The sequence below is a fragment of the Xiphophorus hellerii genome, chromosome 8, assembly GCF_003331165.1.
Source record: "Xiphophorus hellerii strain 12219 chromosome 8, Xiphophorus_hellerii-4.1, whole genome shotgun sequence".
NCBI lineage: Eukaryota > Metazoa > Chordata > Actinopteri > Cyprinodontiformes > Poeciliidae > Xiphophorus > Xiphophorus hellerii.
The window spans coordinates 14353886-14368119 of record NC_045679.1 but is presented as its reverse complement, the minus strand read 5'-3'; the positions used below and the strand labels follow the sequence as shown (position 1 = coordinate 14368119).

The 14234-nt window shown below is 36.3% G+C and overlaps 2 protein-coding genes across 2 annotated transcripts in view; one reads left to right on the top strand and one right to left on the bottom strand.

Moving 5' to 3' along the window:
- mat2aa (methionine adenosyltransferase 2Aa) overlaps nucleotides 1–9664 on the top strand; it is an 11066-nt gene extending 1402 nt beyond the window's left edge. Inside the window, exons 2-9 of the mRNA XM_032570753.1 lie at nucleotides 1567–1644; nucleotides 2715–2837; nucleotides 4314–4426; nucleotides 4500–4643; nucleotides 5489–5707; nucleotides 5833–6015; nucleotides 6143–6276; nucleotides 7234–9664. Coding sequence (XP_032426644.1) covers nucleotides 1567–1644; nucleotides 2715–2837; nucleotides 4314–4426; nucleotides 4500–4643; nucleotides 5489–5707; nucleotides 5833–6015; nucleotides 6143–6276; nucleotides 7234–7336 — 1097 coding nt within the window. The 3' untranslated portion in view covers nucleotides 7337–9664. The remainder of the gene's footprint in view (nucleotides 1–1566; nucleotides 1645–2714; nucleotides 2838–4313; nucleotides 4427–4499; nucleotides 4644–5488; nucleotides 5708–5832; nucleotides 6016–6142; nucleotides 6277–7233) is intronic.
- On the bottom strand, nucleotides 9367–14234 carry sftpba (surfactant protein Ba). The gene is made up of 10 exons (XM_032570754.1): nucleotides 14089–14234; nucleotides 13962–14011; nucleotides 13533–13607; nucleotides 11686–11808; nucleotides 11481–11594; nucleotides 11313–11393; nucleotides 11031–11211; nucleotides 9945–10003; nucleotides 9799–9864; nucleotides 9367–9719 (listed from the first exon to the last, which is right to left on the bottom strand). The coding sequence occupies exons 1-9, from the start codon at nucleotides 14138–14140 to the stop codon at nucleotides 9808–9810; spliced, it is 792 nt and encodes a 263-aa protein (XP_032426645.1). The 5' UTR covers nucleotides 14141–14234; the 3' UTR covers nucleotides 9367–9719; nucleotides 9799–9807.

The following is a 14234-nucleotide window of genomic DNA, read 5'->3' as shown; positions in this document are numbered from 1 at the left end:
GGAAATGTCAGAGATGAATCCATATTTTCCTCATTGTGATTCTGTCTGTCATTAAAGTGCTAAATTGTTATTGTTTCTCAAACATCTTTATATTTGGAATAAAATGGCCAATAAATTACGTACTCTAATATTGCAGTGATGGTAAATTTATCTTGAAACCATAAATTTTAAACATTTCTGCTTTAATGTCTTTTATGTTGGATTTATTCAGTCCAGTTTTTACTCGTCTACTGTCAACACGGGGCATTCTGCATACAATGGTGTCAATGTTTTTAAACAAACAAGTGAAGCCAAATATTTAACAAATTGTTTTACGTTTAATAGAAAAGCTACAAATGTTGCTCAAATATTTGTTAGAATTGTAATATAATTATAAATATCATTTAGTACTTTAACATCTAAACAAGCGCAATATTTAGACTAGAATTTAGTATTTGACAGATGCTACATCTGTCACCTCTGAGCGTTTATAGAAAAAGGTAACATGATAATATTAATAAAGATATGGTTTTGAACGTGCATTTTGTGAATGCAAGTGTTGGACCTGTTGCAGTTGTCGGCCTACCGCTTTTAAAACACACCAGCTCTACTGCTAAGGATAATAGGCTTACCTCTACTTCTAAGTACTGGACAGACTATCTGCCCATCTGTGGGTGTGAAGAATCCAAATCAGTGGATATTTTTTATATGCAACATTGACTTTATTTACATTTATGAATATTGGGTGAAATTACCTGCAACACATTCAAGCGTATTTGGATTCTCTCCGCTTAAATTTGCTACCAAAAATAAATCTTTGAAATGTTTACAATTTCACACACAATCTGTGTCACACAGATCTGAATGGATCTAGAGATGAGATGGTTCAGGCTGGATTAGCTCATTCTTTTGCTAATCTGTAGGTTCATTTTGTATCCATGCTTTGCCGTTTCATATATCTGCCTGAAGTTCTAATTCTTTTATAGATGAATAACCACTGAACAATTTACTTTTAATTGTATATTCTTTGAGTTTTGCATGAAACCTTTCCATTTCTTGTTGTTCTGATCTTTGTTTGGACCAGTTGACTTTTATGTAAGATGACAGATCAAATAAAAATAAGCCCAAGGGACTTTTCTGCTGATAGATAACATTTATTGGAGTCACATAATCACATTTTCTTGAAGTACAGAACTAGTAGATTGTAGATAACTGCATTATATTGTCTAAAAGCAGAAAGTACATCATAACAGCCACAGACTACTGCCACCAGCTGACGCTTTCTTAGGTAAACACGCTGATAAGGGACTGCTGCGTCATGTAAGAACACATGCGACTATTGCAATGGATGCTGAGGTTTACTGGAGAACGATTAATGCTTAAATCAGGCTCATTTGATTTATATGTAAGTAATTAAATAGATCTTCCACATTAAAATGGTTTGATTCATTAATAGTTTAATAAAGGTTAAAACACAGGGTCGCTCTCCTCAACAGCCTAAAGCATTATTACAGAAGACATTGAGCTGAGACTTTCCATTTCCTGCAAATGTTCTTACGCTTTTCCTATTGCGTTGTTCCTCCACAGATAAGATTTGTGACCAGATTAGTGATGCGGTGTTGGACGCTCACCTGAGACAAGACCCTGACGCCAAAGTGGCATGTGGTGAGTAACCATAAAGGTTGTTCTTTAAGGATGAACTATTATATTTTCTTGAACATTTTAGTATATGTTTATGGATAGAAAATGCATTAATTTCTTTTTTTTTTTTGCACAAAATCATTCTTGTGTAATGGGATTTTAGTCTTATAAATCCTGCCTGTTAATTGTTTTAGGGCCTCTTGTCACTTTAAATCCAAATAAGCTGCTGCTGGCCACGCTCCCCCAACTCAGCGTTTATATGTGAAACTGGCTCCAAACAGAATCACAGTTATACAACTGTACATCTTTGAAAAGCAAAAGTAGAGCCTCCTGCGCAACTAACAAGAATGCATAAGGTGGTTTCTGAATTGTAAGTTGACAACAAAACACTTGTTTATTCCAGCAGCCATTGTACAGCACATACAGCGGTAAATCCAGCTGTATTATTGCCAAAAACCTGCTCTTTTATTTATATATATATATGTATATGTAAACTTTAAGTGTTTGGTTTGTTTTTGGAAGCAGCACAGACCCAAATAAATATGTACAAAATGAGACTTTTGAATAATTGTCCCTCTTTACAAAGAACTGCAACTCCAATGAGCTGTAAGTTTGAACTCCACTGATCTAAGAGTTCAAACTTACTCTTAGATCAGTGGAGAACAAGCTTCAGATGGTTTCATGGGATTAATTGGCAGAAAAAATATTCATCTTAAAAAAAAATATGGAACCATTCTACCCACACTCAATTATAGCTTAAAGTCCCCTTTGTTTTTCAGGTTGAAAATGATTGTTTGCTTTGTAGCTGAATACACCAGGGAGGCAGATGATGAAAGCTGTAAAAGCTTTCAGGTTTGAGTATGGTGGTCCTTAATGGACCAGATGAATAAAGTGAATATTGTTCTGTTTGTGGTTGTGAGCTTTTCCTCATCTTCATCTGAATAGGACTGAAAATGTTTCATTGTCACACAGTTTTGTTCAACGTTGAAGGCAACAAAGGATAACATGAGCAGTGTAGCGTTGGTGTTTAAACATTGTAGCACACTGAATTAGATCTAGATGTAGCACACTAAATGTTTTCTGTTTGTCCCCAGAGACTGTAGCTAAGACGGGGATGATCCTGCTTGCGGGGGAGATCACCTCCAGAGCCACTGTTGACTATCAGAAGGTCGTCAGGGAGACGATCAAGGACATCGGCTATGACGACTCCTCCAAAGGTACGCTTGTAGAGAAAGAAAGCTGGTTCAGACCCAGTTCAGTGCTGCTAATTTTTTTTTAAATTGTTGGAAAATACATAAACATGGGGATGGTAAGCAAATATGGATTTTATTTTATTTTTTTAACAAACTAGCCAATAATCTCGAACTGGCAGACCTCTTCCTTTAGTGTTTTCACTGAACTACACAGCACACTGTTTTAAGAGAGACATTAGCCTACTTAATACATTTTAGAACTGGGTCCTTTTCCTTAAATATATTTTAAAGTAATTGCTTAAGATTGAAGATGGAAAATATCCTCAAAGCTAATCTAAAAATAATTTTTTTTTGCTAACTTATAGATATTGAACTTGTCAAGTGCAAGACGTTGTGATAAATTCAGTGCATTTTTGATTCATGATTATTCTTTGATTTAAAACGAGAAGCTGTTTGTGTAATATACCAAAGCTGTTCAAGTTAATCTTTGTGGTCTTATGGGGAAAATAATAAATTTGTGATTTTTTTTTTCTTTCTATTTTTTTGTCCAGACACAGAATTATGCAAAACAAAACTTTTAGCTGTTACATTATCAATCTAACAGTATCAGGAAATAATTGTTTTAGAATTTAGTCGAACATTAATCACCACAAAATCTCCTTACGTCACAGTAAGGAGATTTTCCGCGGCTGCAGCTCTTGTGAGTAATTGCTCACATGAGCATTGGTTTTCTGGATTGAACAGGTTTCGTCTTCAAAAGGTGAAGCTGATTTGTTTTCTCAAGGTGTGTCTGAGTTATACCCAAAATCTGGAAGCAGATTTCTGGAGAGAAACTTTGGGATTCTGAAGGTAAAACATTGTTGGGGCTTTATACACTGAAGCTTTTGGACTCTGGGATCTTTCAGAGTGAGAGCAGACATGGATCTGTCTTTGACCAGCTCTGTAGTGAACACTCAGAAAATGACATTAATCTGGCCTGTGCGATATCGCACGGGACAATCTGACGTTCTGCAGAATAATGGACATCAGGACTAAAAGGGCTCTGAGTATATTTTTGTTGTTGTTGAATAAATTGAAAACGTAGTCTTTTTCTCTCCCTGTTTTCGCTCTAGACATGTTGAACTGTCTAAAGTCTTTGTCTAAAGTGCCAAAGGAAAAAGCTATTTTTAGGAAGTCTGATTCTCCATATCTTATTTGACTAAGAGTTTAAGATTTAGAAATGGAGGTGAAGCAAAGAATCAGTTATTTCAGAAAAATGACTCTATACCACATCACTAGCAGTAGGTTCAGAGTAAAATGTATACTTTGATGCCTAAAATGTGTTACTGAAAAATCCAGAAATCTAAGACTGGGAAAGAATGGAACAAAAAATGTGACAACTTTTTAAATTAACAATGGAGGATTTTTAGCTAATTACTTGGCAAAGTATTGTGGTTCTTTGCAGGCTGCTCTGGCCAGGTGGAATGATTCTCCCTTTGAGGTCACAACCTTTTTTCACAGGTTTTGACCATAAGACCTGCAATGTGCTGGTGGCTTTGGAGCAGCAGTCTCCTGACATTGCTCAGGGCGTTTATCTCGACCGTAAAGAAGAGGACGTTGGAGCCGGCGATCAGGTTTGTGTTCGGTCAGCAGTTCAACAAATCGGTTTGTTTGACCTCGTTCATCCTGTGTCTACATTTCTGACAGGGTCTCATGTTTGGTTATGCCACGGATGAGACGGAGGAGTGCATGCCGCTCACCATCGTCTTGGCTCACAAGCTCAACGCCAAGATGGCCGAGTTGCGTCGCGATGGAACGCTGCCGTGGGTCCGACCCGACTCTAAAACTCAGGTTAGAGGAGCATAAAATTAGCATTTATTATTATTGTTCTTAAACTTGCTGTAGTTTAAAGGCCAATTAGATAATTAATTTAAAAAATGTAGATAGATGTCATCCAAACTTTATAATGTTGGGCGAGAAGAATTTTAAGTTTAAATATTTTCATTTTAAAACGAGTATTACTGCCATCTAGTGGTTACTTTGTGCCTGCCAGGCTCTTCCTATGTATAAACTACTGTAGAATTACACATTTTAAAGACATTTTAAAATTTTTTTTCATAATTCAATACGTGATCTTGAGTTTTTTTTATTTTATATAAGTTTCAGAAAGGTCACCTAAAATTTTCTTTAAAAAAAATTCTTAACTAAATTTAAGTCTTTTTTTAAAAAGGATTTTATTTGTAAACTTTAAGTACGAATACACCTTGCATAGTTGTATAATTGCAGGATCAATGTTAACTAATTTATTTAGTGTATTTATGGTGAAACAATATGTTCTACAATTAATCAATAACTTGTATACGCAGACCAAATAAATATTAAACAATTAGGAATTAAAATCTTGTAATTTGGGTCCATTATTATGAATATGTTATGATTTACAATCTCCACTTTATCACTTTTTTAAGATTCTTCTAATGCAAATGAATAAAAGCATTTATTTAGTATTAAGACTGTTATTTGAATCAGAGTTGTTGATGGACTAAAGCTAAATAAGGTTCAGTGTAACCCATTAGAACATGTAAATTCTTATATATCTCCATAACTTGCAGAAACAGTTTAATCACCACCAGGTTCTGTTTAGATTTTACGTCTGTAATTGTCTGAAATCTGAGTTCTTCTTCTCCTCCATCCAGGTGACCGTTCAGTACCGACAGGACCGAGGAGCCGTGGTGCCGCTGCGTGTCCACACCATCGTGATCTCTGTGCAGCACGACGAGTGTGTGAGTTTGGAGGAGATGCGTCACAGCCTGAAGGAACAGGTGGTGAAAGCCGTGGTCCCGTCTGGTTACCTCGACAACGACACCATCTACCACCTGCAGCCCAGCGGCCGTTTTGTCATTGGTGGTCCACAGGTGAGAGAAAGGCTTTACGAAGACTTTCCTAATCAGTTTAAAGCATCTGGATTGCATATCTTCATATTTATGTTTAATGTAAAAATATAATAATTTTCTGTAAATGCACTCCATCTCTCCTGCAGAGTGATGCTGGTTTGACTGGACGTAAGATCATAGTGGACACCTATGGTGGGTGGGGAGCCCATGGAGGTGGAGCATTTTCTGGGAAGGACTACACAAAGGTCGATCGCTCTGCGGCGTACGCCGCTCGCTGGGTGGCCAAATCTCTGGTTAGAGCTGGACTCTGCAGACGCGTCTTGGTCCAAGTAAGAATACATCTCGCCTGGTTGTGAAATGGAGGAAAAAAATAAGCGAATGAAGCAGAAACGTTATTAAAATATTTGATATTTTCAGAAATTTCTAAAGTTGTTTAAAATCTGTCTGCGGTTTTAGGTTTCCTATGCTATTGGAGTTTCCCATCCTCTGTCTGTCTCCATCTTCCATTATGGGACCTCTCAGAAGAGTGAGAGAGAGCTGCTGGACATTGTGAGAAAGAACTTTGACCTCCGCCCAGGGGTCATTGTGAGGTAAACTGTGACCTGTGTTGCGAAAATACTCAGTTAAATATTTAGTTAAAAAAAATTTAAGCAAGAAGTTGATAATCTTCCAAGAAACAAAACTAAGGTGTGATGTTTTTTTTTTTTTTAAGCAAAGCAAGATATTTTTGTGCAATTCTACAAATAAAGATAACAAACTGACTTTACTAAAGGTCAAAAAAGTGATAAACTTTGGCCTTATAAATATTGCTCTATTCATTAAACTAGCTGAACTCTGACCTGCTGCTTGGTACTGAAAGGAGAACAACTTTTTGTGCAACTGTTTCTTGTTTCTACAAGATACTTGAGTAAAACAGCAAGAAGCGGGAACTGCAGAGGTCAAGATGGGGTCTAAAGGATAAAAGATTGTCTATTTTAGCTGCAATTGGCATACATTTTAATTAAAAGTATGTAGAATTGAAAGGGAAAAAACTAAATTGAATATCCTGCTTTGGCCTTGTGCTGCAAAGAGTTTCCTAGTGACAAGGAAAATAACTGCTCCAATTAATGTCGAATTATGCAGACAATTTCTCAGCATTTTACTGCATATTCTCTCAATGGGATTTAAATACTGTGGATGTGCGCTAAAGAATTAAGTATTGAGCAAATACAACCAGTTGTTCAGCTCTATGACTGGCTGTATGTTTGAGGTGTTGCCTTAAAATAAATCCGCATCTGGACCTCCCAATTAAATCAAATGTGAATTTATCAATCGGACACAAACGTAACCATGACGTCAGCATCCAGGCTTTACCAGAAATCATAGCTTAGTAAATATAAATCTCCAACTGAAGAAAATAAAAGATGCTTCTGATATTCTGATGTGATTTTTGCTAATTATTTTTGGTATTTAGCAAATAGAAATGAAACAATAACTAAAAGAAATGAAAGCCAAAGACTTATTCATGTATCTTTAATTTCATAATGAATGATGAATTTTTGTTTAAGGGACCTCGATCTGAAGAAGCCCATCTACCAGCGCACGGCTTCCTACGGTCACTTTGGTCGTGATTTGTTCTCCTGGGAGATTCCCAAGAAGCTGAAATACTGAGGCACTCTGATCCCCATCACACACACACACACACACACACACACACACACACACACACACACCGTCCTGCAGATAAACCTCTTACCGTCCTCTCCTCCTCCTCTTTGCTTTGTTTTGCTTGTACATCAGAAAACCATCCAATTAGTTTTTGTCAAACTGTTGGAAAAGTTACACTTATTTCACCTGCTGCACTATAGTTTTTACTTATTTAGTATTAAAAATTAAGATTTTTTTAAAGACAGGTTTCAAAGGAACATTAAACCTACATCTTGTTGCAGTACAGATGAACAAATGAGCCAGTTCGTGCTCTTTGGTGTGCAAAAGGTCATGTTACAACTTTGTTACAAATGAAAATCAGACCACTTTATTTATGTAGTTGTGTGCAGCCTCTTCATTCCATTGTTTTTTTCTGACGTTTTACAGAGAAGTCAGAATCTGCTGATGGTTTTGTGGTTATGTTGGGCTGCACAGTGGTTTCTATATTATGTAGATATTTATTTTCTATCCTTAAATCTCTCTAGGATTTTTCAAACTTTGTTCAAAATGTTGACTAAGATAAAGGCACAAAGATCACCTTATTCCTGAAGGCAAACACTCCATCGTTGCATCGGCTCAATGCTCAGATTTTTTTTATGTGACGTTTGTTGCAATGTGAGACCCAGTTGGTGTACTGAATGTATTCCTCCTCCTTTTCAACAGTCGGTGTTTGGGCGTACCAAAAGTGGAACAGGCTTGACTTTGAATGTTTGATCTTCCAGCTTTAAATTATATTTAAATAACATCTAATCTCCTCTGCTGGATTTTTCCAGATAGCCCCTCTCGTCCACTTGCTTCATCCAGATATCAGCTGAATACCTGGCTAGTTGTCTTTCTCTCTAACTTTTAACCTTGAAATATAAATCACCAGGATATGTATTATAAAATCTTAGTGCTGTCAGTCCACAGCTTTCATCTAGGTGGCGCTGTTTCTCTAAAAACCTACCGAAGCTAAGCTTTGCCTTCGGTGTCTTCAGCTCAGTACTGTGGTTGTTTAGTATTTTTAACGAGAAAATCCTGATTATAACTGCTGCCAAAATAATAAAACACCAAAATATAACCTAAACACCTGCTTTAGTTCGTGGTAATTTATTCCTTTCTGCCACTCTGCTCTTTTTAAAAAAAAATAAACTTATTTAACAGACGATATCAGAAGATGGCTTGGTTCCTACTAGTCATTATGACTGTCTAACAGATGTGCCTCAGCCAGTCCAGCTTTAACTTGAGAACGACGGCTGGTGTGTTGAGGAATCTTCTGTCGGCCATCTTACTGGTGGCGTGCAGCAGCCGCAGGATTGGGAGGGGCAGCTGGAGAAACTTTAAGCTCTAAGATGAGGTTTTTAATCGATATATCTTGATGCCGTAAGAGTTTTAGAGCGCTCACTGTATGTCCAGTTAACTGGTGGTTTTACTTGACTATTTATTTCACAGCATGTCTGCTTTCTCAAACTCATCCACGACTCAGACAAATAATTGGTTGGTGTTGTACAGAGAAACCAGCCTGTTTACATCGTCTGCAGCTGGGAGTTTGAAAAAGCCTTTCCCCTTCTTTTTTGTTAAATTAGGTGTTTTATGTATTAAGTGCCTTTTCTTGTTTGCTGCAAATGAACCTAAAATCAATTTGTTACCTTCATATCTCTCTCTTCTCCTTTCTGGATTTTCCTCAAATAAAAATTCATACGTCTGACTGGTTTGTTTGATACGGGCTTCAACTGGTGACCAAATGTACTCGAAAATACCAGTGAGAACATGAAAGCAGAACTGAGTATTTTGAAGATTTGGTTGACGTGATCACTTCCTTTATAAATGGTTTCCATTCTAAGTTAATGTGTCACTTCTGCTCTCTGTGAATGCGTGACTTATCATACTTAAGTTCATATTTACTTTAAATTCTTTAAAAGCCTGAATATTTGGGCTACAGGTGTTTGCAGAAACTTGGTTTCCACCTGCAGATGGGGACAAAATGTGAAGTGTACAAAATACTTAAAGTGAAATACCATTGGGATCATTTTATTCCAGCCAAATCAAACAAACAATAAAAAACATGATATAAACTATTGAAGCTTGATAAGCTGACTGAAGGTTTAATCTTGTTTACAGAGTAACTGGGATATGAAGAATTCAACCTCCATCCAGTGAAGCTTTCATATCTTCGCAACATTTCTTCAGTCCTGATCATTCTTGGTGCCCTGTTTTTGTTTTGTTTTGTTTTTTTTTTCAGCTCAGCCAGTGTAATCATAAAGCAAAACGATCATAAAATGCAGTAAGATACAAAATTATATAAAGGAAAAATATTTGTAGTTAGAGCAGGGCTTGTTCACAGGAACAGCACCAGTTCTTCTCCACCCTGTTAAAGAAAAATAAGTACATATGGCTGATTGCAGTTCCGTCTTTTTCTGACTTTATTGTCGGTGGTGTTTACTCACCTTAATGTTTCAGATTGTGTTGTAGCTCAGAGGCTTCCAGGCAAATTTCTGACAGTAGAACAGAGTCTGCATACAGAGGACAGATTGTATGTTTAACACCAGGAAGCTAAACTGGTGGCTTTTCTTGCATTTTATTGTCGACTTACTCCACACTTAAGGGCGGTGCTGACGTCTTTGCATCTGTATGCTGTCAGTGTGCATGGGTCTGTGAAGTCAGAAGAAAAACTTTAGTGTTTTATGTGCATATATGTATTTTATTATTTGTGAGCATGGAAAGCTATTCCATGCTCTGTGCAGATTCATCTTGTCAAATATTTTTCAGTTCAGATTATTCTAATTGAAGGAAAATCTTAAGTATCAGGGTTATAAAGTTGTTTTTTTATTTATTTACTTTTCATGTTGATTTAATCACCATTTTGTACCACAAAGCATAAAAAATTCAGCATTTATTAATTTTGTTTTTTGCATTTAACCATATTTGAATTTTTGATTTGCATGTCAGGTTCACAGTTTGTTTAAATTATTTTCCTCAAATGTGTTTCCATACTTAAAAATAATAAATATGATCTTGTAAGGCACAGGTGTCAAACTCCAGTCCTGGAGGGCCACTGTCCTGCAACTTTTAGATGTGCCTCTGCTGCACCACACCTGAATAGAATAATTAGGTCATTAGCAAGGCCTTTACACCAGAAGAAGGTAATTAAGCCATTTCATTCCAGTGTTTTGTACCTGTGGCACATCTAAAAACTGCAGGATAGTGGCCCTTGAGGACTGGAGTTTGACACCCCTGTTGTAAGGCATCTAGGAATTCTTGATACTCCTATTTTATATTTTCTACTCATAATTCCTTAAAGTTCTAGTCTCATAAGTAAAGTGATTATATTGATATTCTTGAAATTTAAAACAGTTTTAATGAGCAGCTTTTAGCTACATTTTTAAAGAATTTATCTGTAAATTTCTGTGAGTAGGCCAAACCTGAGCTTATGGCTACAGTTTTCCAGTCTTCATAGGTTAAAAACATTTTAAGAATTTCAATAAATGGACAGGTAAATGAAAATGTGCGCGTATTCTGTTGAGTAAAGACAAAATAAAATAAAAACCAGGTTGTGACTTAAACCTGCAGCAATGTTTAAGTCTTTTTTGTCTGACATGGTTCGTAAAGCACATTTAGAAGAACAGAATTTTGAATCTGTAATGTTCACTCATCCAAAAACAAGGATGTGCCGACTGACCGACAATAACTTCCTGGCCTTTGCACAGGTGGATGAGGTTACAGATGGCCTGCGGAGTGGCGTAGCCCAAGATAGCATCCAGCACCGTTTTGCTGTACTTGTCAATAATGACCTCGCACTGGTCACGATAAGTCGACGGCAAGATGTGGCAAATCTCTTCCAGCAGTTTGATCACGGCACCCTGCAGTCGGAAATGAGAAAAGTGACTCAGATTAACGCCACGTGTCTTCCCTCCGTTGATTTGAAGTGTGACGTTTTCCTGCCATTTAAAACATGCCTCACCTCAGTCCTTTCTTTAGGCAGCAACTCTTCCAAAGTCTTGAAGAAGAAAATGCAGAAGGAGCAGGTTGTGGCAGGCTCCCCCTGATAAACAAACACAAAAATCCTTGATAGTAAAGTATTAGCGACAGGAAATATTCAAACATCATTTTGCAGTAAGTGTGTACTGACATGGTCACTTTTCAAAGCAGCCTGAAGAACCTCGTTAGCAAAGTAGCTGAGCATCCTTTCACGCTCTTCATCAGAGCCACACAGTCCAATCATCTTGCAGACCTCTGATGGTTTCTGCAGAGACAGATGGATTATTTTTGATATATACTACCAGTTAGGTCTTTGTTTTTGAAAAACAAACGACTGATTCTGGCCTCCAACTTACTGCAACACCAGTAACAAAAGTGATGGCCAATGGGAGCATTGTGTCCACCTCTTCTTTGCAGACTTTGGCAGCCGGTCCGGGCAGATGTGCACACAGGGCATCGATTCCTCCCAGGATCTTTTTCTGAAATAAAATAGTTACAATTACCAACCCTAGAAAAAGTGCACCGCTTTTCTCTCCACTAAACAAATAGTGCTAAGGGAAAAAATATCAAAAACAAGTTATTGAAAGAGGATATGCTCTATAAAATGTTCATTTGTTTTTAGGCATACAACTCATGTTTTGCAGCTTGGTTAAATGTTTAGTAAAAATGAAAAGTACATTTTAATCCTTCATTTAAAGTTTTCTAGATAGTCTGGTTTTAAGCCAATATTAAACGCACTTTAGTATTAAACTAATGGGACTCCAGTGTGTGAGGTTTCTCTGTTGATTAAACCAAAGTTTCAGATGGTTCAGAAAAATATAATAATTGGCTTAATTAAAAAAAAAATCACAGTTAAAAATTACTGGTTGAAAACATGAAACAATGAAACCATTTAAAAATTTTATATGTACGTTTGAAATAGTTTGTTAAAATTAGGTTAGAAATTTTTCTGGCTAGTTAGCTAACTAAAGTAGCCATCCCTAAACAAGTTGGCTTAATATTGTGGTATATTTAGCCACAATATACCTCAGTATGTATTTAGCCAACTAACACATTTGTTAGCTAATTAGAATATTTATCCTTACACAAGTTGGCTAAATATTGTTGTATATGTTTGACAGCCACAGTTCACTGCAAGATCTGCACTACACATGGAAATGATATATATTTCAGATTCAATTGTCATCGGTCTAAATTAGACAAATTATATATGTTTTCAATGTGTGAAAGTAACTGAATGGTTAAAGCAAAACCTAGGTTTATGCAACTATGTATATAAATACGTCTTTACGTAAGATAGCAATCAAATAATGGAGCGACTGAGGTTTGTTTTCTTTCTTTTTTTAGATCTGCAAATTTAACATATTTCACATCTTAAATGGTTCAGTGTAATAGCTTGCTAGGTAAAATGTTTCTCTCATGCCTCATGACTAAAATCGGGTATTCCTGTATTCCTGATAGCAACGGTGAACATAAAGTTCAGCTATAATTGTTTAGTTTTTAATGACCAATTTAAAAAAACATAATTATAGTGACTGCCTAATTAAAACACCAAGCAATTATAGTTGTTTGGTGTTTTAATTTTCCTTTTCGTGTTGTGAGTTAAGTTGTGGTCATTAATTTCTACTGTAAATTTATTGTAATAATGTTAGGATTTTCAAACAAGGGCAGACACCAGTAAGAAGAGTTGGAGTACATTCTGCAAAAATTATGAGTGGATTACAGAAAGAACAAACTAATAAACCTTTTGGTCGAATAGTAAAAGCTCAAGCTGGGGAAAAATACTAAAGCCCGATCAGAAAAAAGTCAAACTTCAAGAAAGCGGATGTTCAAGATGAGGAGAGAGAAAAAAATCTCTTGAGAAACTTATGTTCAACTTCAGCTAGAAATAAAAACAGGAAGTGGCCTTTTGTATGTGAGAAAGCAGGAACATTTCCGTACTGTTTGTGTTTCAGTTCTTGCATGACTTATCAAAGACGGTTTTCATTAAGGAATGTGAAAAATGTGTTTCCCCTAATAACAAAACCAGTTTAAAATAGGAGTTTATTCAACAGCGTCTGTTCAACCCGCATGTAATAGCAGGCGATTATAGAACATTGTGTTTTTCGGTCCTGGCCTCTGAATGTAGACTTGATAACATTATCAGAAAACCAATATGAACACTCAGGAATGTGTTTGCTCCACAATCTGCCATTGTTCTCACCTGCAGGTCAGCGTTGGTCAGCATGTCAACAAGGAGTGTGAATATTTGGGTGCAGTCCTGGCAAACGTCCCCATTCTGGATATGAAATAAATTCTATTGAAATCTTTTGCTTTTGACATGGTTCGTAAAGCACATTTAGAAGAGCAGAATTTTAAATCTTCAAAAAATAAATAAAAACACAAAATTTAGCCATTTGCATTTGCATTTGATTTAATGCGATATAAATCCAATTTCTTTTTCATGCAAAAAGAAAGTTGATAGATGCAAAACTATTTGTGCATTTTGGTTCAGCAAGTTATTATTTGCAAATATTTTCACAAAAAAATGTTTTTTATTCTAAGCATTCGCATCGTAACTAAATTCAATTTTTAGTTTAGACTTAAAAAAGAAGAACATGCTTATATACTTGTATAAAAATTGCTCACTTACTTCACTAGGAAGACTTTGCAGATGGTTGCTGTCATAAGTCGCTGTCACATCTGCAGAAAAATATTTATTACACTTACAGAGTAGAATTGTTTCCTTTACTTTTAAATTTCTATTTTGAGCATCTTACCATAGCCTTGGAGAGCAACTAAGAGAACCAAAGGTAAAATCAGTTTGGCCATGGCTGCCTTCTGGGTTTTGTTTGTCCAAACTATTTGCTTCTCACATCTGAGGGAACTGCAAGTGGATTTTATATCTGACGTCCACCTGACAGAT

Excerpts from the sequence above, each read along its gene's own strand:
- sftpba (XM_032570754.1), bottom strand. The coding sequence starts at position 14,140 with ATGGCCAAACTGATTTTACCTTTGGTTCTCTTAGTTGCTCTCCAAGGC. Across the intron at positions 11,394-11,480 it reads CTGCTTTGAAAAGTGACCAT|GGGGAGCCTGCCACAACCTG; the intron begins GTCAGTACACAC and ends TTTGTTTATCAG. Across the intron at positions 11,212-11,312 it reads TGCCTAAAGAAAGGACTGAG|GGTGCCGTGATCAAACTGCT; the intron begins GTGAGGCATGTT and ends TTCCGACTGCAG.